At 46.2% G+C, this 24,331-nt stretch overlaps 1 protein-coding gene across 1 annotated transcript in view; it reads left to right on the forward strand.

Annotated features, from left to right (window-relative positions):
• NPAS2 (neuronal PAS domain protein 2) overlaps nt 1-20,806 on the forward strand; it is a gene marked incomplete at both ends in the record, with an annotated part of 95,376 nt that extends 74,570 nt beyond the window's left edge. The window contains 6 exons of the mRNA XM_080917374.1: nt 811-957; nt 8,524-8,721; nt 10,898-11,088; nt 11,911-12,003; nt 18,831-19,005; nt 20,654-20,806. Coding sequence (XP_080773500.1) covers nt 811-957; nt 8,524-8,721; nt 10,898-11,088; nt 11,911-12,003; nt 18,831-19,005; nt 20,654-20,806 — 957 coding nt within the window. The remainder of the gene's footprint in view (nt 1-810; nt 958-8,523; nt 8,722-10,897; nt 11,089-11,910; nt 12,004-18,830; nt 19,006-20,653) is intronic.
• Between the last annotated feature and the right edge of the window lie 3,525 nt (nt 20,807-24,331).

Genomic DNA, 24,331 nt, shown 5'->3' on the forward strand with positions numbered 1-24,331 from the left:
GAATTCCTTTCACTTCTGGGCTTTTTATCTTAAAAAAAAAAAAAAAAAAAAAAAAAAAAAAAAAAAAGTCCATAATAGCTAATGATAGGGAATTCTAATTTTTCATGTCTTGAAATTTACTTAATAATAACCATTCTTGGTCTGTGGTATGCTTTATACCTGATAACAACTGCATTTCTTTAAGATTTATTTTTTTATTTGTGTGTCTGTGTGTTTATGTGTTTATGTGTACCCCAGGCATCCAAATGCCCAAAATGCCCAAAGAGGCTGCAGACTATCAGATCCCTTGGCGGCAAAGTTGAGAGATAGTTGTGAGCTACCACATAGGTGCCGGAAACTAATCCAGGGTCCTCTGCAACAGCATCAAATGCTCTTAACACTGAGTTATCCAGCCCCAACTACTGTGTTCTTTAAGACATTCTCATATAATGAGTGGCTTACGTATGGGACACTCTCTGCCAGTGCTATTCTTGAGGCAAACATCAGGTAGCAACTGTGTCCTTCCCCATAGTTCTGTGTAGGTGCCGGGGGGTGGGGGTAAGAAGACCTTGGTAGATCCAGGCCCATTAGGAGAGCACCAGGTTCCAGGTTAGGGTGACAGAGGGGCTTGATGTCATCATTAGCACAAGGAACACTGGATAGACACCTTGTCCCCTCAGAGCTGAACAGTGGTTTTCTCAGAGATCCTGAGAACAGTGGCCAAGAGACAGGAAAGAGGTGCTTAAGACTGATCTGAAGGCTGTCGAGGGTGGTCTCAGCCTGAAATAACCCTTTGATTCGATTATTTTTTTTTTACACTTCCTTTTGAAGTTCTCAGCACAATTCAGCATGTTCCAGACCATTAAAGACCAGTTGGAGCAGAGGACACGGATCCTGCAGGCCAACATTCGGTGGCAGCAGGAAGAGCTTCACAAGATCCAGGAACAACTCTGCCTAGTCCAGGACTCCAACGTCCAGGTAGTGTGTGTGCCTGTACAGCTTCTGTTCTCTTTCCCCACAAGTCCCTGTGTACTGACTCCTTGAACTGCTGAGGAAGTATGCAGACACTCCTCTAGATAGACCACATGAAACAAATCCACTCAGTGCCAAACTTGAAATTCCTACAGTGTCCTCTTCCTAACCCACCACTTCTATGGGGACATTTCTGTTCACAGTCCCTCCCAAACTTCCTTTCATGGAACTGTCATCTGGCTTCGCTGCCTCCATGTCCCCTTGGTCCTGGATTCCAGTTCTTAGCACCTTAGTAGTTAGGTTGCCTCTGACAACAGGGAGATGTGAAGTCATGCTCCCTGCTCTGCAGCCCAAGGAAGCAACAGAGGAAACTGGGCTGTCGCCTCCCTTCCACACCCACTGGTTGAACTCAGTGAGAACACTCTGTGTCTGACAGCAGTGGGATAGATACACCATGAACCCAGATTCGGTTCTTGAAATCTTCTTAAGAGTCATTTGTTTGGGGGTTGGGTTTTTGCCAGGGCCGCATACACTGGATCTAAATCAAGGATATACATGTTACATGGGTTCCCCAACCCCTGAGGTCTTGCATATTTTACTTCAGGGCAGTGTAACATTTGTGAGTGTAACATTTGTGCCCAGCCTTATGCAGATGCCATTGCAGCTAACCTCAAGTCTGCCTTGAGAGCCCTAAGCATTTGCAGCCACCCTAGTGGAGACAGAGGGAGCAGAAAAGACACCTCAGGAAAGTAAGCACAGGACTGTCCCTGCCACTTACCTATTCCCCTACCACACTGTCTCCCTTAGCATCCAGTGGCACCTGTGACAGATGCGCCATGTTGCAAACTGAGAAGCCATTGCATGATAAGTCTTTCATATGACAGTGTACCCCAGAGCCCTCCCTCCAGCATTCTGCTCAGCTCTGCTGGGAGACACAGGGGACCTGAATGCCACCTGCAACCCCTATCCTTCCTGCCCCTGCATAACACTCTTACTAGATGGGATGAGCCCAGACAGGCATCTTTTTCTTTCTGCAAGCATTGCTTAGCAAACTCTACTGAAGTCCTTCTCCCCTCTCCCAGTTTTGGTGACTCCCCTGTGTGGACGCAGGCAAACAGCGTAGCACTTGCGGCTGTCGAATTCACAAAACGCCACTTGCTACTGTTCTTCCCAAAGTGCGATTTTTTTTTTTCCTCACAGATCCATAACCGAGATGGTAGCCTTGAACTTGCCTCACTTCAATTACTTTAATGGAATTTTTATACTAACATGAAGGGGGGGTGGAGATTGGAGCAGAAACTGCTAAAAGGCAAGGTAGGCGTCTGAATATCCCCCAGAGTGCTGAAGCTTTCTGCCTCCTGCCTGCGCCACATCAGAGAGAGATTTTAAAACAACAGGGAACAACGCAATCGGGTTTTTTTGGGGGGGGGTTGTGTGTGGGGTTTTGTTGTTATTGTTGTTTTCTTTTGTTTTGCTCCCAGTTGTAAAGAATATACTTTCCCCATCAGGAGCGCTCCCAAAACATATATGTATGCTGAAGTTCATGTGTATCTGAGTTCTTCAAAGAGCCATGAAAACTCAGCCTTCTACCCTGTACACACCGGGCCTTCAGTTTGTGTTTCTCCGTGCCTAAGCAAGCCCTTCAGTTTGCACACTTCCCTATGAAGCCACACTCTCTGGTGCTCACACCCCTATGCAACATAAGATCGCCAGTACACACGGCCCCGTGTGGGAGCCAAGCCCCCCAGCTATACCTCCCTTGCAGAATCCATGCCCTAGCGGGTGCTAGTGAATCCTTTTTAAAGTTAGGTTAAGAGGACATTCTCTTGGGATATCTGATGTTTGTTCCCAGGCAAAGGCAGAAGGTGCACAAGAACCAAGCTGTACTGAGGCCCTTCAGTCAAGAGAAAGTGGTCTCGTTAGTCTGTATCTTCTTTATAGAAACCAAGCCTTCAGTGTACCTCTCCCCAGTGGATTCCAAGTCTTCATTGTGCAGATGTCTTGTAGAGGCCACACCTTCGGGCATGCAGCTTCCCTAGGATGCTAATCCCCCTGGTGCACACCTCCCCTGTGGATGCTAATCCCCCTGGTGCATACCTCCCCTGTGGATGCTAACTCCTCTGGTACATACCTTCCCTTCAGATGGAAACCTCTGTGATGCACACCTCTTCTGCTAATGCTAACCCCTCTGCTACACACCTCCCCTCAGATGCTAACCCCCCTGGTGTACACCTCCCCTGCAGATGCCACGCCCTCTCTGTCTTTATTCCTCCGCACTTAACTCCACAGTGGAATTTTTCCAAAAAGAACATTTAGATCCACAGACAATCAAACCAGAGAACATCTCCTCCCCGCAGCCTGGCTTCTTGTTTCTCACAAGACTTAAATAACATCCTAAAACTCCTAACAAAATATGATCCTTGTGTTTGAAAAAGACTGATTCAACAGCAAAAAAAAAAAAAAAAGCAAATGAAAATTACTCTAGCCTCCCTCAGACCTCCCCATCACACCACCAGAGAGGAAAGACAAGAAAAAAGAATGACACAGTAGCACTTGCTGAAGCCTGGTAACAGCGCCATACCGTATAGTATGTCTTTGTAGTGTCTCCATGACTTCTGTATGTCCTGTAATAACAATGACTCATAAAGTCAGCAGGTATGAATAGTGGAGGGAAAGTATATTTATAAAGTGTGAGGGTTCTATTTGTTCTGACATGCTTTTCTTGATTGTTTTTGAGGAACTGTCTCGATTTCTTTTTGCATGTTCTCTACCCTTTGAGGTCGGCTTTAGTCCTCAAATCCTTCACTGTTGGGAAAATAGAGGGAGGCATGACATGTACGGCCAGATGCAAACCATGATCGCGCACCCAGCCAGAGTCGTTTACTGCACTCCGGTGGGCTTACTTCATTGGTTCAGAACTGAAATGTGTGCTAGTGAGTTCTTTTTAAAGTAGGTTAGGAGGACGCTCTCTGGAATAAGTGGTGTTTGCTCCCAGGCAAAGGAGAAAGATGCACCGGAGCAAAGTGGTGCTGAGGCCCTCCAGTCAAGAGTCACGTGGTCTCATGCTTTTTTTGAGCGGGTGCGCCCTCTGCTGGTTAGTCAAATGAATACCTATAAGGTCACCTGCAACAATGGCAAATAACATGTTTCTTGATTGGCTCTTTGAGATATCCATCATTCTAGCCAAACAGGCAGCTAGCTATCTGTCCAAATATGTATACCTCACTTGCTGGAGCACCAGGAGAGCCGGAAGACGAGGAGAACAGGTTTTTTTTCTTGTTTTGTTTTTTGGGGGGGTTGTTTTTGTTTTTTTGGAGGGGGGTTGTTTGTTTTTTATCCCTTGGAGGACACACACAGATGGGGCAACATAACATACTGTTAGCTGTTAACATACTGTTACCCTTAGCTCTGTGACAGAGCAGAGACCGTCTGAGCAACAAGTTTCATGCTCTTACCTGTTTGTCTCTGTGCTTTCTCCATTCACTCATTTAGCAGATCTCTGTAGGCACAAAGGGGAAAATCTCTTTCACTTTAAGAATAATGTTACAATGTAGCGCTCATTCCACATTTGCTACATCTTACCTACTTAATAAGCACTAACTTCATGAGGTATGTGCTGTCCGTGACTCTGTGCTGAATAGTCTTGTATTAACTTGACACAAGCCAAAGTCATCTGAAAGGAGAGAACCTCAGTTGAGAAGATGCCTTCATAATATCAGGCTGTAGGCAAGCCTTGCTTAATTAGTGATTGATGGGGGAGGGCTCAGCCCCTTGTTGTTGGGGCTAATCCTAGGCTGGTAGCCCTTGGGTTCTATAAGAACGAAGGCTGGGCAAACCATGAAGAGCAAGCCAATGAGCAGTACCCCTCCATGGTCGCTGCCTCTGCGCCTGCCTCCTGGTCCCGATTCTGTGTGAGTTCCTGTCCTGACTTCCTTCGGTGATGAACAGTGATATGGAAGCATAAGCCGAATAAACCCTTAGCCCGGCTTGCTTTTGGTCATGGTGTCTCATCACAGCAATACTAACCGTAACTAAGATAGACATTGGTCGCAGGATGCTAGGGTTTTGCCGTAACATGTGTTTACAGAAGGATTGTGGAGGGACTTTGGGGTTCGGGGCTAGAAAAATCATTGGGTCTTCAAATGTTGATGAGCTAACTGTTCTGCGGGAGCTTCCGGGATAAGAATGTTGAGAGACATACAGAGGGTGGAAGCCTCGCTTGTGAGGTTTCACGGACAAGCAAGGACTGTACTGGGCCTTTTGTGTGGAGAATCTGTGGTGTCAGGTCAGCTGGAGCTGAAGAATTAGCGATGGTTCGGAAGAGGGCAGCAGCAGTGAGGTAAAAATCCTCTGGGAAGTGTTTCCTGAGACACACACACATACACCATCTTGTTCCAGAGGTGGCCAAGGTTGTATCTCACACTGGCAACAGAACTTGGTACTTTAAGAGGCACCCAGTTGGGACTGGTTTTAAGGGCAGGAAGGGGTCGTGGTGAAGAGCTGAGACTTGGCACTGTAAAAGGCCAGGAGAGGCCATTGGTGAAGGGGCAGCCTCGGTAGCAGTTTAAGGCTTAGGGTTCAAGGGATGGTGCAAGGAAGGTAAGGCTTGCTTTGGGGCACAGTGTTATCAGAGCAATAGTGACCCTAACTAGCATCATCAGGGAAACCGAATCATTGGGAAAGTTGCCAGTATTGACCAAGATCATTCTCAATAGTGGGACTGCATTTGGAATTCAGTATGTCTTCTTTGGGGCAAACTCGAATGCCTGTCACAATGAATCTTGCATTAATTTGATGCTCGCTCAGCAAGCAAACTATATCCTGCCCAAAGGAATAGAGTCATTGGATTTGAGCAGGAGGATTTTGCTGAAGCTAAGAGACTCCGTTTAACCCATGAACTATTCAGAAACCGTTTTCTGAGAGAGCTGGAATCATAAAACACTAACTGTGTGGGTACTGACTCTGAGGTGATGGGCACCCTGAAATTCTTCTTGCTAGGCTTATTCCCACACTCCTGTAATCTGAGCATTTGGGATGCAGAAGTAGGCAGATCTCTGTGATTTCAAGGCCAACCTGATTGACATAACCATTTTTAAGCCAGCTACATAGTAAGACTCTGTCTCAAACAAAAGGCAGACAGAAGAGATGACTCAGCAGTTAAAAGCACTTGCTGCTTGCTCTTCCAGAGGACCCAAGTTCAGTTCCTAATACCCATGTCAGACAGCTCAAAACCACCTATAATTCCAACTTCAGGGGATCTGACAATTCCCACCCTCTTGTGGGCACCTGCATTCACATGCAAAGATCCACACAGAGACACGTATACACAATTAAAAATAATAAAATAGTTTTAAAGACAAAAAAAATTTTATTTTAGCCTCCAAAGCAGTGTTCTCAACCTTCCTAATGCTGTGACCCTTTAATAACAGTCCCTCATGTTGTGGTGACCCCCAACCATAAAATTATTTTATCACTTCTTCATAACTGTAATCTTGTTGCTGTTATAAATCCTGATGTAAATATCTGTGTTTTCTGATGGTCTTGGGTGACCCCTGTGAAGGGATCATGGCCCACGGGTTGAGAACCACTGCTCTAAAGTACTAAGAGTTTTCAGTTCACACCTGCAGGCTTCTGGGTTAGGGGGAGGTCTGAAAGGTTTCTGTGGTGAATGGGCTACCCAATCCAAACACTGCCCCCTGCTGACCTCGGGATCACCAGCTAGTGGCTCAGCTCATCTCTGGGTGACCCTCCCAGCAGGTACAGGGTGCAGGTTCGCCCCTGCCTCTCCACAACTCCTGTGGCACTCGGGGAATATGAGCCTGACACTCTCAGGTGGGCAAATGGTTGTGCTGCCCTGGTTCAGAAATGGTAACTAAATCTACTGTGTGCTCCAAAGGAAGAGCCTCCCTCCCTAAAGAGCGCACAGCTGGGAGCTAAGAATGGGTCATGTGCAGGACGAGTCATGACAGAGATTCTGAGCGTGTATTTTCAACACCCAAGAGTTTTGGCTGAAAGAAATATTTGCATGCATTTGGTGAAGTGGTTACTAAGATTATTAAAGTTGTTCAACAATTAGACTCAATTTATAAATCCCACCTTTTTTACTTGCAACTCTAATTGGGTCCTAGGGCAGTACTGCTTTCACTTGGGGTATTTTCTATTTAAGCTACATCCAATTAATTTAATATGTTAAACAAACTGTGAACAGTTCACATCAACTACCAAAGCCAATACCAATGTAATATTTCAAAATCTGAAGCTTGCAGACACACTGTGTACTCAATACAGAAAACGTAAAACTCAAAACAAACAAAACCAACCAGAAATATGTCTAAGCACTTGAACAACTGTTTGAAATGAGATTTAGTAGCCCTTCAGGGTCCAATAAGATTGATTCCAGAGTCTCCAGAGAAACTAAAATAGACAGAACCCAAGACCTTTTTATAACACAACGTGGTCTTGCACAAAACATACCCAGATCCGCCTGTGTCCTTAAAACCAGCATGTCCAATTTACAGCCCACGGTGAATCCCTCAAGGTCAATACAATGGTTTTTAGGGGGGAGGGGCAACTCGATTGCATGGTTTTTGAGCTCTATAGATGACGACAACCCATCCCCCTCTCACACAAAATAACAGACCACCATTATTAAACACCTTTAAATTTTTGTCCAGTATGACCCGGATAAAAAGGTTGGACACCTCTGCTTTGGATTATCTCTAGATTGTTGTATATTTCCAACAGTGTATATGCTAAGTACATACTTATTAGAATACATATGTTTAGGAAATATTGACAAAAAGCAATCTACAGTTGGTTTGGCACAGAAGGACTTCCCTCCCAAGCGGTTTTGATCTGAGGTAGGATGAGTCTAGAGATGGAAAACCCAAAGACATGAGGACCAACCTTGTATGGTACAAACCGAACTAAATCCTCACGAACGCGTCAGCATTTTCTTAAACTAATAAGGCACCGAAGCCTTCACCGCCTAAGACAGATTATGTAACAAATCCTGATTATAAAACCAGTGTGACTTTAAGGCATGTGGGTGATACTTCAGTCTCTGCTCTTATTTTTCCACCTGGAAGGCTGAGTCACCTCCTCACTGGAAGCAGGGATGTCCCCTCTCCTCTCAGCCCTGGGTTGAAAATGCCAAAGAGCAATGTGGGAGCAAACCCTGGTCACCGGGCCGAGATTTCAGCTTGGGCATAAGACCCAGTTCTTCTCTGAGAATATCATGGGCCGTTTTCGCCACACCACCATTAGGATACAAATCGTTCCGCTCCTCCTCCCTTCTGATATGTCACGGATGAGCCAAGTCGGAATTCGGAAGAATATCGGGTCTGTGCAAAGACAGCCTAGACATAAGACTCTTTAGTCAGATTGAAGTCACCTAACTGTGGCTCTCAGGAAGGCTAAGACAAGGTCTCTCTAGTCCAGCCACTAGATCTAGTATGCCGGCCTATGCAGGCAGCAAGAGAAGCTGATGCTGAGTCGGGGGAGTTGTTTTGCCTCCTCCCTGGGATGAAGACAATGGTCCTTACTTCATAGGCGTTTCTCTTCCGTCCTTAGATGTTTCTGCAGCAGCCAGCTGTGTCCCTGAGCTTCGGCAGTGCCCAGCGACCAGCAGCTCAGCAGCAGCTGCACCAAAGGCCCCCTGCACCATCTCAGCCCCCGCTTGTGGTCAACACTCCACTGCCAGGGCAGGTCACGCCCAACCAAGTCACAAACCAGCACATGCTCAGAGACTCGAATGTGATATCCGCCCAGGTATTATACCCCTTCTGCTTCCGATCCCTCTTGGTAGGTCAGCTCCTGCAGCTGAGAGGTACTTGGCTCTGGCAGCTGTCAAATTCTGGAAATGTAAACACCCTTCTCCAGACTAGGGAAAGAGTCCAGCTGTGTTTTGTTTTGTTTTGGTTTTGGTTTTAATTATTATTGTAAAGCCATTTTGAAGGTTCAAGTTGTATTCTTTCCTGCTCTTCGTACTGGGAGAAGCGGCGCTAATGGAGACACGGTCCCACGCATCTCTGCCCTTTCGAGGTTGCCATGTGAACCGTCCCTTGCCCTGGGACAACCTGCACAACCGTCCTCTAGCCATTGCCACCCAGTACAAACCGCCAGGGACAGTTTGACCAGGTTGTTAGTGGTAAACGACACTTGAATGGAGCAGAGTAAAGTCCTGAGCCCCTGCTTCTGGGGGATGCAGCCCAGCCAGCAGATCGCCAGCTCTCCCGCAGCCTCCGCATCCACACAGCTCCCAGAGCTCCAGTATCTGTTCCCTGGGACCGTCCCTGGTGAAAGAGGGTGTTGTGGACCTCACGGTGCCCAGCAGTACAGAATCCAGACACTGGGCCCTCTAGTGGACAGATAAGTAAAGGCAGCCTCCAGATCCACAGGGGATGGTGTGAACCCACTCTTGGAGCCCAAAACTTGAGATTCAGGTCCCTTACGTTACAGCATTTACACAAGACGTGCGTGCTCCTATATAATTCATTCGCTTACTCATCTAGTGATGCTGGTGAACAGACCCAGGGCTTCTCACGTGCTGTGGGAGCACGGTGCTACCCCGGTGCTACACTCCAGACCCCTTAATATTTCCATTCATCTTAGATGTTTGTTTGTTTTAAATTTTATGTGGATGGGTGTTTTACCTGCATGTATTTCTGTGTGCTATGTATGACCAGTGCCTGCAGGAGCCATGAGAGAGAATTAGATACCCTGGACATAGAGTTATAGGTTAACCACTGAGCCACCTCTCCAGACCCCCCCCCCCCCAGATGATTTGTATTGCCTGATTCTGCACCAATGCTGTGAAAAGTTATCTAGGGATGATGAGAACAATCGTGTATAATCAATAAGCATGTGATATTTTTCAAATACTCTTATTGGTTATTTAAATGGAAAAATCATGTAGAAAGAGGCTTACTCCGTCTTTATACAAATGAAGAGTTTTGCCTAAAATCACAGCCTTTTAATTTGACCGGGTCATCAAAACAAAATAAACATCTGATGGCTGGGAATAGCCCGGGGTGGGGGGGGGTCTGGAAAAGCAGCCTCTGAGGCAGAGTATACAGATACCAAAAGATGTAAAATCCAAAATCTAAAGCCTTGAGGTGTCACAGGAATGGCCGGTGTCACAGACAGAAACAGAAAGTCGGGGCCAGGCCACCCCCTCACACACTCATTATTTGAGTCAGCAGATATTTGCTGAAGGCGCACTGCCATGACCAGCCGTGAGAGACCACTGAATGAGGAAGAAAACCCTCAGCTCCAACGGGGAGAGCAGAGAAAAATGTGTGCACATCAGAGTGTCAGAGGGTGGCGTGGGAATGGCATGCGGAGGAGTGGACAATTTAAGATGGTCAGAAGAGGTCTCACGAGAGGACTGCATCTCAGCAAAGCCTACGCTGAGATGTGTTGAGAGTCAGCTGGATCAGCATCAAGTGGAAGAACGTGGCACAAAGATTGATCAGCATGTGCAAAGGTCCTGAGGCAGACGGACCCAATGAGGTGCAGAAACAGCAAAGAGCCCTTTGTTTCTGAAGGGAAATTTGTGAGGAAAAAAAATTAATCTCAATTTAATAAATGGTTCAGTTCTGCTGGTAGCCTGGGACTGCCCATGAAATTTTAAGAATCTTCAAAGTGCTTGCAATCCAATGGGGAAGACACTCAAGATACAAACAGTTCATTGCACAGTTGGTGGGTCCTAACTTAGAAGAGAGGCAAGAGTTGGCAAATGGGAATTCTATGAGGTTTCCTAGAGAGGGAGTATGAGCTGACCACTTGCTCCTCCTCCTCCTCCTCCTCCCTCTCCTCCTTCTCGCTGTCTCTCTGTCTCTCTGTGTCTGTGTCTGTGTCTGTCTCTCTGTCTCTCTGTCTCTCTGTCTCTCTCTCTCTCTCTCTCTCTCTCTCTCTCTCTCTCTTTCTCTCAATGATGCTCCAGGGTCCAAAGCCAATGAGAAGCTCCCAGCTGCTGCCTGCCAGCAGTCGCTCACTGAGCAGCCTGCCATCCCAGTTCAGCAGTACAGCTTCTGTGCTCCCGCCAGGCCCGAGCCTCACCACGGTCGCTCCTACCCCTCAGGATGCCAGCCAGTGCCAACCCAGCCCTGACTTCGGCCATGATCGGCAGCTCAGGTATGAAGCCAGGCTGTTGAAAGGATGGGGAGGGGTCAATTGCCCTTTCCCTTCATTTCTCCATTCTGCACAGCAAGCTTCCAAGGCTTCCCAGTTGATCTCGGCTCAGGGGGCAGCAGGGAAGACCTTGGGGTCCTGAAGGTCATGAACATCCCACTGTGTGGCTCACTTGCCTTTGAGAGCACAGATTGGGTACTGTTCTCATTTCATTTGTTTCTGTAATAAACACAGGAAATTGGGTGAAGAAGGAATTTTATTCATCTTACAACTTCAGGTTACAGTCAAGGCAGAAATTTCAAATATCGAGTACATTATATTTATGGTCAAAGGCTGGAGAGATGGCTCAGTGGTTAAGAGCACTATCTGCTCTTCCAGAGGTCCTGAGTTCAATTCCCAGCAACCACATGGTGGCTCACAACCATCTGTAATGAGATCTGGTGCCCCCTTTCTGGTGTATCTGAAGGCAGATACAGTGTATTTATATATAATAAATAAATCTTTTTTAAAAAATTACAGTCAAGAGCAAAGAGAAGTGCATGCATTCAAGCTCACTTTACTCGCTTGTGCTTGGCTTGATTCTACCACTCTTACACATTTCAAGAGCCCAGCCTAGGGAATGCTGCTGCCCACAGTGGGCTGGCCCTTCCTGTAATGATTAAGACAGTCTTCCCCCAAGATAGGCTCACAGGCCAACACAGTACAGAGAGTCCCTCATTGATACTGTCTTCCGGGCGATTCTAGATTGCGTCAGGATGACAGTGAAAACTGACCATCTCAAGTGCTTATTACAAGGTCTTTTTTTTCCTCTTTCTCTGCTCAAAGGCTGTTGCTGAGCCAGCCCATCCAGCCTATGATGCCTGGGTCCTGTGATGCCAGGCAGCCCTCAGAAGTCACCAGGACTGGACGGCAAGTCAAGTAGGTGGGAATGAGATGGACACCTGGGTGGAATAGTCTAAGCCTGGCCTTTTCCTTTTCTTAAAATGATGCTCCAGGGGCTGGTGTTTCTGACAGCAGTACCCCAAGCTTTCGGGTTCGCTGTGGATGTTCTACAGAAAACAGGATCAAGCCTTCAGACAGTTCCCTGTCTAAGCTTTCCTGTCATCAACGGCCATGTAAATAGATAAAGCCTGGCATCTACTCCTCTGTGCTCTACATAGGAGCTGGAGGTGACAACGGCACCTCACAGGTTGTGGTTGTCTTTGGGCTTTTTTAACAAATATAGATTCCCAAAGCCTTTATCCGAGATAACGTTCTGAGTAGACAAAACCCTTTTGACTTCCTCGGGGGCTCTCTCTCCCATCAACTGGTGCTGTAGGATGCACTGGGTTTCCCTGCCTCCTGCCTCTGGCATTGTAGCCCCAAACCAGGAGAAGCAACAGGTATGATTTTCTTCCCCTCTCCGAGATACAGCCTCCTCCCCACATTTCTGGCCCAGGGCATTTTCTGATGTTATAACTGAACATCACAGGCAGAATAACCTAGGAGCGTTTTATACACCTCCTGGTTCGAGGGAATGTGAAGGCCAGGCTGCCACCATCTGTCCAGTATCTGGTGAGGTCCTTCTTGCTGCATCATGACATGGGGGAAGAGAGAGCCAGTGTTCTCTGAGTTCTCCTTCTTATAAAGCCATGAATGCCCTCAGGAGGCACCGCCCTAATGACCTCATCCAGTCCCAATGACTTCCAAAAGCCCCACCTAAAAATGTCATAAACAAGGAGCTTGGGAGCTAAGTTTTCATCCAACACATGGGCTTTGAGGAACACACTCAAGCCAGAGTATCCCCCTGTCTCTTCCTCCTGTCCATACCGAGGGGCTGATTTGCTCAGCTGTTTAATTAGCATCCCATGGGGGTTACTGGAGACATGGGCCAAATCATTTATATACTGCTAGAAAGCAGGCTTAAAAGGGAGAGGCTCTGGGTTTCTATTTCCCTCCTCTTTCAAGACAGGACTCTCCTGCCTTGACCTTGCTGGGGTGTCATGTGCATTTTACCACACCCAGCCTTTAGAAGGGAGGCTATCACATGACCCTTATTTGTGTAAGCACTGTTGGAATTCGAGTCCAGAGTTCTTCAGGACAGTACTCGCTAAATAAAGCATGCTATACAAAACCTCCCAGGATTGTCCCTGAAAATTTGTTCTCTGTCTTCTGCAGCCTGGAGTAGCATAATTCCAAAGCTCAAGGAAGTACTTATGATGATTTCCTTTTCTCACAATAAAAATTCTATAGCTTCCCTTCTTCCCTTCAATCACTGGAAAGTCTGGGCTTTAAGAGGATCGGGTTCAGAAGGCCACATGTTACCTATGGCAAAGCCCGGAGCCCAGTGGCTCCAAAATCTTCAAAACACCTTGTTGGCCCTGTCTGTGATCTCCCTTCTGCCCTGTAGATAACTTCCTCTATAGTGTCTGCCCTCTTAATACTCAGCCTCCCTCCCTTTTCCTGTGTTTGGCAACAGGCAGGGACATGCATCCTGTGGAAAACCGTCTTTAAAATCCCCTGCTTCTGTTCTCAATTAGGCAGGCGGGTTTGGATTTTGGTTTTGAATTTTGCTTGTTCTTCTTAAATGTTCCAAGTAAATGGAAAGGAAGATGCTTGTTACCTCAGTTTCCAGAAATGCATGATCATGCTCTGAACGAGACAAAACCCACAATGTTTTCCCCACCAGCAGCTGTAACTGCCATTTTTGGTCAAACCAGTCATTGCTACCCGACTATCTCTTCCAGACATGACCTAACAGCTCTGTTCTCTGGGGGATATCAAGATCTGCCTCTCACATACACACAGAGGTCTCTGTAGGGAAAGTCTGGAAGCCCCAAAGACGATTACAGATGACCTCATATAGGGAAATGTTGTTGCTAAAAATCAAATCCAGAAGGGAATTCCCTGTAGTGTCTTTGAACATCATCCTGTTCTTCTAGACCTTTCCATAATGACCATCTGTCTTAGTTAGGGTTTTACTGCTGTGAACAGACACCATGACCAAGGCAACTCTTATAAGGACAAGATTTCATTTGGGCTGGCTTACAGATTTAGAGGTTCAGTATTTTATCTTGAAGGCAGAACATGGCAGTGTCCAGGCAGGCATGGTTCAGGAGGAAGAACTAAGAGTTCTGCATCTTCATCTGAAGGCTGCTAGCAGAGACAGCTTCCAGGTAGCTAGGATGAAGGTCTTAAAGATCAAACCCACAAGGCCACACCTACTCTAACAGGGCCACGCCTACTCCATCAGAGCCACACCTACTCTAACAGGGCCACGCCTACTCTATCAGAGTCACTCCTACTCCAACAGGGACACACCTTCTAACAGTGTGTGTGTGCTACTCCCAAGGCCGAGCACATACAAACCATCACACCATGGTCACCAACATCTTATGTTATTATTGTTATCATAGTAAAATATATATAAGGTAACATTTGTCATTGACACATAATCTATAACATCTGCCATCATAACCATTTAAGTATACAACTCAGGGGCAATTCCTTGAAAATAGATAGACCAGGATCACTGACATCTTGTTACGTGATTACTGCTATTATAATAAAAGATACTTAATGTTAAATTTGTCATCGACACATAATATGTAACATCTGCCATTGTAACCATTTGAGTGTCCAGTTCAGTGGCATCCAGTGCATCTGAGGTGTTGCGTAGCTGACCATTTCCAGAGCTCTTTGCCTCCCTAGACTGAAGGTAGCTCTAGCCCTCCCCCGACAGCTTCTGAAAGTTGCCATCCTTCGCTCTGCCTTTCCATGATTTTGACTATTTGGGAGCCTTGTACAATGTTTGCCCCTTGGTGTCTTCCAGTTTCCCTCCCAGCCTGTGTCAGTACTAGGTGGTCATGTGTTCCACTGTACAGGTGTATTCATCAGGGGACACAACTTCATTCTGCCCTCTGGCTATTATTGTAAATAATATTTCTCTAGCCCTATGGGTATACGAATATCTCCCTGACAGCATACATTCGCTTCTTTTGAATATATAACCAGAAGTGGAATGGCTGGATCATATGGTAATTCTATTTTTATTTGTCTTGATTGTTTTTCAGCTGACGTATGAATTCATGGAATTTGCTGTGAAATTTCCTTACATATGTGTGCTCTTATTCCTCCTCCACTTCACTGGCCTGGCCCCCACCTGCACCCTCGTGCTGGTTCAGGCCCACCCTCCAAGTAGTTTCTGCACAGAAGCTTTGTAGGATCATGCAATCCCATTTATCTATCTGGGGGCTATTTCCTGTGGCCTCACAGCCCCTTCCAGACAGTACTCACTTTTACCTGTATCATTAAGTATTCTCCTCCACATTCAGAGTTCTGGTGCTTCTGGTTATGATTATTGCTCTGTTTTGAATTGATCTTACTCAAGGTGAAGGATATGGCTCCAGTTCCTTCCTCTACTTGTGGAAAATCTAGTTTTGCCAGAACCATTTTTTGAAGATGCTACCCTTTGTCCAGTGTATATTTTGTGACACATTTGTTGAAGATTGAGTTGGCTGGGTTGTGTGTGTGTTTATATCTGTTTCCTATGTTTCCATTGTTTTACATGTTCCAGTAAAATGCTGTGTTTTTGTTACTATGGCACTGTAGTGTAATTTGAAGTTAGGTTTTGTGGTGCCTCTGTGATGGCTCTTCTGATAGGGACTACTTTGGCTATTTGGGGACTTTTGTGTTTCATATTAATTTCTGGACTTTTTTTTTCTTTTAAGATTTATTTATTATATACGAGTGCACTGTAGCTGTCTTCAGACACACCAGAAGAGAGCATCAGATCCCATTACAGATGGTTGTGAGCCACCATGTGGTTGCTGGGATTTGAACTCAGGACCTCTGGAAGAGCAGTTGGTGCTCTAACCACTGAGCCATCCCTCCAGCCCCAGCCAATGACTTCACTTAAAAGTTCTAGACTGAACTCAGAATAGTGTTCTTTCCTCTCCTATTCTTATGGAACAGGTTGCGGAGCATTGATGTCTGCTCTTCTCCAAAGACTGGTGGGAGTCAGCCATGAATACACTTGGTCCTGGGATTTTCTTTATTTAGGATGCTGTTAATTACTGCTTCAGTCTTGTTGATGTCTGAGGATCTGTGTATATTGTTTATATATCCTTGATTTAATTTTAGTAGGCTGTATGCTTGTAGTAATCTATCCATTTCTTCTAGATTTTTTCCAGGATTGTAAGCATGATCCTCTGGATTTAATTGAAGTCTATTTTAACACCCCTTTTATCTCTATCTTGATTGATTTGGGTTCTCTCCCTCTCTCCCCCTTCACCTTCCCTGCCCCTTGTCAATCTTGTTCATCATCTTAAAAAGTCCACTTGGTGTTGACTGGTCCTAGATTCTTTTAGTCTCCATTGCGTGAAGTTCTGTCCTAATCTTGATTACTTCCTGCTCCGGATTTTGGCTTGTTCTTGTTTTTCTAAGACATTGAGGTGCATCATTAGGATATTTATTTGAAGTCTCTGGATTTTTACCGTCAGTGCTCATAGCCATAACCTTTGCTCTTAGACTGACCCTGCCTGCAGCACGAAGACTGGCAGGTTGTGCTCTTGTCTTCATTTGATTCTAGAATGTTCCCCTTTTCCTTTCTTCAGCAACCCAACGACCAATCATTCGGGAGCATTTCATTTGGTCTCCAAGTGTTTGTTATTCCCGGAGCTTCTGTTCCCATCGATGCAGACTTTTCCCTGATGGCCCTTTGGATACTAGAAATAGTTTTGCACTTGGTAGGACTTGCTTGATGGCCTATAAGGAAGGTTTCATAAGCTCCAGAGGAATAAACGAACACCACGAATGTTGGATAACATATCTTATCTATGATATGGAGTTTTGGGCTTTGTGGGCTTGCTCATTTGTTCTGGGCTCAGTCTCACTACGGAGCCCTGGATGACCTAGACTCTTAGGACCTATCTGCCTCTGCCTCCCAAGTGCTGTGATTAAAAGCTTACACCACCACCATCAGCCCACAATGCAGTTTTTAAGGTGTGTGTGTGTGTGTGTGTGTGTGTGTGTGTATGTGTGTGTGTCAGTAATGGTTAAATTCAGGTTCCCTGACTTACGGATTTCCCATTTGGAAGGACCTCCAGGATGACCTCAGTTCTAAGCAGTAAGTTCCCTGTCAAGGTGGGACCCAGCCACTGCTCTCTGAGTCGTATGGTGTCCTCTTCACTGCTGTCCTGGCCACTGGAGGAACCACAGTCTCACCAAAACTTGTAACTGGATCTGGCATTCATGAGAGCTGTGGGCTTGTACCGAGGGAAGGGTTTGCAGTCTTCTTTCAGAGCAGCCATTCTCAGCTTTTGGATGGGTGTTTTGCTTTCCTGTGGTCTATCACAGAACCCTGCTGTTTCAGCTTGGCTTAGTTTTCAATGTGTCTCCTGTTTCTTTCCCCATATTCTTAAGCTGTTCCTCCACTGCCTATGAATGTCTGAAGCTCTTTCTTAGGAGTAGGCTATATTATCCTGTTCTGACTCTTCGCCCTCACCAGGTCACACAAAGGCAGCTTTTAGTCTGACCTCTTACCCAGAAATCCCAGGTTTAATTTTCTGAGGACCTTCCGTCATGATTTCCAGAATGGCTTTACCATCTTACATTCCCAAGAGCAGCGCACAAAACTTTCTGGGTTTTCCACATCCTTCCTAACAAGGGCTTTTCTCCCTTGTGATCCATATAGATACAGACAGAATATCTTCGAGATTGACCCATTTTATAATATGTGCCAGTATCTATACCATATATTATGTATGTCTTCATCATAAAGGTATGAAGTGTTCACTTCAGCTTCGGTTGGCACCCTCCTATTGACTAGTTACAAATCCATGCGCTTACTGGCCTTTGTATCTTTCCATTGGATGGAAAGGACTGCTCAGGCAGACTGGAGAGGTGGCTCAGAGGTTAAGAGCACTGACTGCTCTTCCAGAGGTTCTCAGTTCAATTCTCAGCAACCACAGGGTGGCTCACAACCATCTGTAGGGGGAACTGATGCCCTCTTCAGGAAGGTGGATTATGTGTAGCAGAGTGTTCATACATTAAGTAAATAATTTAAAAAAACAAAAAACAAAAAAGGACTGCTCAAGCCATTTGCCCACAACTTTGGGTTCTTCGGGTATTAATGAGATGTTGGTGATGGAACTATAGATGTTCGTGAAGGTTTTCTTTTATGATTTGTTTTGTTTTATGTACATGGGTGTCTTACCTGCATGCATGACTGAGCACCACGGGCATGTAATACCTATAGAAGCTAAAAGAGTCAGGTCCTGTTGTGGCTTGTATATGCTTGGCCCAGGGGATGGCACTATTAGGAGGTATGGCCTTGTTGGAGTAGGTGCGTTCTATGGGCATGATCTTTAAGACCCTAATCATAACTGGAAGTTAGTCTTCTGCTAGCTGCCTTTAGATGAAGACGTAGAACCTCTCAGCTCCTGCACCAGCTTGCCCGGATGCTGCCATGCTCCTGCCTTGATGATAATAGACTGACCCTCTGAACCTGTAAGCCAGCCCAATTAAACATTGCCCTTTATAAGAGTCGCCTTGGTCATGGTGTCTGTTCACAACAGTCAAACCCTAACTAAGACAGATCACCTGGAATTGGAGTTGCAGGTACCATGTGGGAACTGAGAACCAAACCCAAGTCCTCTGGAAGAGCCACCAGTGCTGCTTAACCACAGATCCCTCTTTCCTGCCCCTGTAGAATTATGTCAGGCATCTCTTTCTCAGAGGATCTGTTTTTATTTGAAACTAAACAGGTATGCACAGAGCCAAGTGATGTTTCCAAGTCCAGACTCGCACCCTACCAGCAGCAGCGCCTCCACTCCGGTCCTGCTGATGGGGCAGGCAGTGCTCCATCCCAGCTTCCCCGCATCCCGGCCATCACCACTGCAACCAGCACAGGCACAGCAGCAGCCACCACCCTATCTGCAGGTAGGTCAGCACTGGGAGTGGGGGTGGGGTACCAGGAATGGGGGTTGGAGCAGGGAGCAGGTTGACCCCTTGGGTCCATGAGCAGAGAGGCTGAGTTCTACATTCGACTTTTGCAAGCATTTTCTTCCCTAGTAGAGAGAGCCACCACAGAAGTTCATATTTGGTTACTTTTAATACTAAGTGTACAGTATGAAAATTAAGGACGTTTCATATGGCGGTATCCCGTATGAAAACATCTATTTAAAAATAATTTTTATGTTATACATCTTGATACGCTCACGCCTTCAACAAAAGAAAGTCAAAAAGCTAGTGAGTGTTTTTGTCAAACTTTTTAGTGCATGGAAGTATAAAGTCAAAACACATCTAGTTAACGATTCACCTAGCCTCTCTAGTAAATATGTCAATGTGTGAAACAAAGACGTTATACGGGAACTGGAGGCACAGTTCACAGAGACACCCTCCAGAAAGCAGAAATTACTTCACTGAATTATCAAGCACACCAGAGAGGAAGGGTGGGTGCCAGTGACCTGGGGGTTCAGATCCCGGCACCTCCTTCCAGGGGCTCTCACCTATCTAGGGTAATCTCCTAGCTCACAGGACAGCCCGCTTGTAGTGCCTGAGATATCTTGAGAACGGTGGGACAGAGATAGAGTCAGCATCCTTAAAGGTCCGGGGTGCCGTTTCATTCCGAAGCTGTTAAACCACCTGTGGTATAATCCTCAAGCCTCCCTGGCCCCACCCATCGTGAGTGGGTGTGGACTCCGACTTTGTCGATCTTGTCAGTCCCCACTCAGGACAGGGAAGTGATCTGGCAAGCCAGAGGCAATGAGGCAGAGAGACAGAGATGGGTGTGAGAACAGCAGAGGTCTTCACCTGCCGCATTCAGGATGCGAAGTAAAGATGCTTCAGCCATACTGGTGCCCTTGACGTCTCAGAGCGCATGCAGGGAGGTGGGCTGCTGTGTACGACAGCACGCGCTCGAGCCTTGATGGTCCACAGAGAGAATGGTGGAGAAACCTGCCTTCCTGGAGGAAGGCTCAAAGGCATTTCGGGCAGAACCTGACCATCAAGAAAATACTGAGTTTGGGTGAAGGAGAAGAGATGAAAGGATGGTGTTTTAGCAGACAGTCCGGCATAAGGCCAGGGATGCAGATGCTGCGAAACCTCCAAGGTGGCATGGGGACACTTTAGGCTACTGGAGAGGGACTTTTATTTGTAGGAAAAAGTGGAAAATGGCAGTATTTGGAGTAGACACGGGGTCAGGGATATAGTCGAAGGATGCGCATGCGTGCAGGCTTTTCCCCGCCCATAATCTACATAGGCCTTGGGCTCCACCATCCACAAACACAGGAGAACCTTACATAGACGGTGTGCCTCTGATTCAGCCTCAGCTCCAAGCCCGTTGGCCCAAAAGGAGCCCCCTCCTCCTCCCCACCCTGAGTTGACAAATACGGTGTCAGAAAGCTTGGCCTCCCCCCATCCCCCCACCCCCGTCATGCACACAGCATGTACCACTGCCTAGCTGTCTGAGGAGGGATTCCCAGAATCTGACAGCATCTGCTGCAAACCCCAGAGGTACTGAAGTGACTTGAAAAGTGGAGGGACTGGCCAGTCATGCAGCCCCTTTTCTGCTCTTTTCTGCGTACAGGCACCAACATCTCTGCACAGTGAGCAGCCGGACTCCCTCCTTCTCTCCACCTTCTCCCAGCAGCCGGGAAGCCTGGGCTATGCAGCCACACAGCCTACACAGCCGCCACCCCCACGCCCTTCCCGCAGGGTCAGCCGGCTGTCAGAGTCCTAAGGTCTCCATCAGCCATCCCAGTAGTACCCTGACACTGGAGTCCAGACACAACCAGCTTTAACCAATGGAAAACGGGGTTGACCGTGGGGGATGGGAAGAAGCGTTTCCTTGACTTTGGCGCACCCTGTATACATTTCAGAACTCTTGATGGTAACGTGTCTGAAGTGTGGCACTTGCAGAATGGGGAAAGAACAGGATTATTGGCCATGATTTCCTTGCCCTGGGCTTCTCCGGCATCCGCTACAGCCATAGCAGACCGGAAGCTTCCTGGTCTACGTGCAGAGGTGGTACCTCTCGCTGCCTCCAGAAGAGAGCACTCCTGGTACTCTACCGACTGACACTGGTCCCAAGCCCTAGCAGGCCTTCACTCTCTTGATGGTCTTTCCTTTACAGTCAAGGACTAAGTTAAAGGTCTTTGGAGAGAGTATAAAGAGATTATTTTTCATCACTTTTAAATGGTTGTTTTTGTTTTAATTTGCACACCTGTGCACAAGAGAAATAACCTAGGCACTTTTGGAGTTAGTTGTTTGTTTTTAATAATAAGGTCCCATGGCTTCATTGGGAATCCACAATAACAAAAACAGCCCCACCAATCAGATAGCGACGTCTGTTATTAATGAAGCTGCAGATCCACACCCTTGGCCTAAACCCTAACGGACGGAGGCTCCTGGGCACCATGCCCTACCGGGGGTTGTTTTCCTTCCCAAACAGAACACTGGACTCTTCCTGTTCACTTCACTGATAGTAACTACAAAGGTGGACTCAGAGCAAAGCACAGTCTCACAGTGATTCCAGAATTCCCTAGAGACCTCTTAGACTATGAGGGGAGAGGCCCACAAGCCGGGCTACTCCACAGGTCGCAGCTCCCAGGAAACCAGGCACGTGCTGCCATCCTAGTGAGGCAGGCCACCGCGACCGCGACGTTCCGTATATCTTCCCCGATGATTCTGAAGATTGGATTTTTCTTTGCAGGATGCACTTTGCTTTTTTTTTTTTTTTTTTTTTTTGTATGTTTTGTTATGTTGAGGTGTTTCTAAAGAGAAGATTTTATGTAATTATAAGAGGAAGTGTAGTGAATTGTACAGCTGTTGTAATAATGACCTATTTCTATAAAAAAAATAAAATTGTATGGATTATGTGTAAATTATTTTGTATCTGAGATACCAGTTCCAGTCCCAAATATGAAAGTATAAAGGTTTCCTTGTGTTTTTCTGTGAGTGAACATTTTGTAATAAATTAACAAGTTTGTACAATTTCCTTGGTTCCTTGTTGTACATCCATGCATCTATCTCTTTCCTGGGAAATCTTAAACATTTTCAGGCTGTTGAAAGCTTTAGAGGTCAAGTTCTTAGTCTGTCTTCGGTTACCGTTATCAAGTAAGTGAAGTGGAGAACGTCACAGAAACAGGCTCAGAGATCCAAAGATTTCATAGGGTCACGTGGCAGCCTCAAAGGTCATTGAATGAGTTCACGGCAGAAAGGACTGCTCACCTCAAGATGGTCAGGAAGCAAACAGAGAAGAAGGGGCCAGGGTCCCAATAGAGGGACACCGCTAACAGCCTAATGTCATTCCATTAGGCCCCACGTGGGATTGGGCTACACCCAGTAGCTGGGATCCAAGATTTCAATACATGGATCTTTGGGGACCATTAAAGACCCAAACTTAGGTCTGGCAGAGAGAAGCTAAACAATAACCAGTGCAGAGATAGAGTTTGTTTGAACTGCATCATTCTGCCAGTTCCCTAGGGCTTAAAGCTTGTAACAGAAAAGCAATGTTTCATGAGGAAATAACAAAATAACAACAGGAAAAAGTTGCTGGGAACAGCTGGATCTTGTGGACATAGTAAGCTGTAGAAATGATGGAGACATTCTTTACCAAAGCAGCCACTCTTTGCTGGCAATTCCACTCCATCAGGACAGACTCGACGGACTCTCCAACATGAAGACTCAGGCTGCCAGCAAGGTAGGTGTGTCTCTGTGATATGTGCACACATATAGCACGGTGGGATATCTGAGATCTCGGGTCAGCTGCAGCCATCTCATTCATGAGATTCACCGTACTAAGATGAGGGTGCTCCAGTGGTCCTGGTGGTCTAGACTGGGTTCTTCCAAGTTTTTGTTCTCTTGTTCAAAGAATCAAAGAAGTAGTACACACAGGTAGTGAATTTAGCAAGGGTCTCATTCAAAAGCGGAATAAATATACAGACTTGGTGCATTACTATGAGAGAGCAGCAAGCTCCAAGCAAGATCGGCCTGGGTTATTCTGCAAAGCTTCCTTTACCGGGCCCAGCAGGAGGGAGGGGTTAGTTGCCAAGGATGAGATGTGGGTGATTTTGTGTTTCCATTGACGGGCTTGGGTTATGTAACCCTTCGTTCACTCAACATGTTTTTTATCATGGTACGTCTGATTTTAATCATATGCATGTCCAATCATACCCAGGCAGAGGATGGTAAATAGTTCCCCCCCCCCCGAAAAGTTCACTCAATAGACACAGGTTACCTCATTGCACGTGTTCTGAAAACCAGTCCAGGCTGAGTTGGACTCACCGCCTGCAGTTCCAAGATATGTTCCAGCAAGTTCGACCACAAAATGAGAGTCACCAGAGGTTGCTAGGGAGTTACTTGAGGGTATAAGAATTGACTAGCCACTTTGTTTGGAGAATGTTGTGCACCGAGCTCCAAGCAGATGCATGTCCCAGGTTGCTAAGCTGCCTCTGAAAACTACCTGCTTTAGGAGCTCACGGTTTAAGAAATACCAAGATGAGCTCTCCTTTCTTGAACATGCTCACTGTCTGGAGATAGCTCCTTCCAGAGCTCTACTAAGATAGATAGGACCGTACTTTCACCCTCTTCTGTGAAATGATGATGCCTCCTTCTTGGTTCTCTAGCTAGGATCAAGTTTGGATACCATGAGGTTGCTATAGATATGTAATCTTAATTGCTCTGTATCTGAGGGTGGGGGTGGAGTGGGCAGGAAATATTTTTCATCCACTGAGAGGAACATTTACTTTCTGAAAGAACTTGAAATGAACCCTGTTTTAAAAACACAAAGTCCCATTCCCTCCCCCCCCCCCAACATTGTCTAAGGGTTAGAGATTGGGTCTTTCTGGAAGTGAATTTATAGTTTAATTGTAGTCATACTTTAATTGATAGTTAGACTCCTAAGTGGAACAAGATTGTTAATGGACACAGTGTATTCATTATCCTAAGGTTGTCTATCTGGAAGCCATTAAAAGAGGGTGGAGTATGTTGTGCTCCTAATTTAATTTAGTTCTGCCTGAATTTTGCACATGTTCAGAATTTGGGTTAACTCAAAAAGACTATTATTGTGTAATTTTCCACTAAGTGCATGCATCATGGGAATTGTGATCACTGGCCTCTTCATTCATTAACTTTGCTCATTAAAAGGCCATTTTGCAACCACATCTTTGTTCCAGAAAAACCATGACCTTACTGTCTGAAAAAGGATAAAGAGTCTTGGCTCAAGAGTCAGATTGACCTCCATTTAAGATTCTACAAAGTAACT

This window comes from Micromys minutus (genome assembly GCF_963924665.1).
Source record: "Micromys minutus genome assembly, chromosome: 5".
Classification (NCBI taxonomy): domain Eukaryota; kingdom Metazoa; phylum Chordata; class Mammalia; order Rodentia; family Muridae; genus Micromys; species Micromys minutus.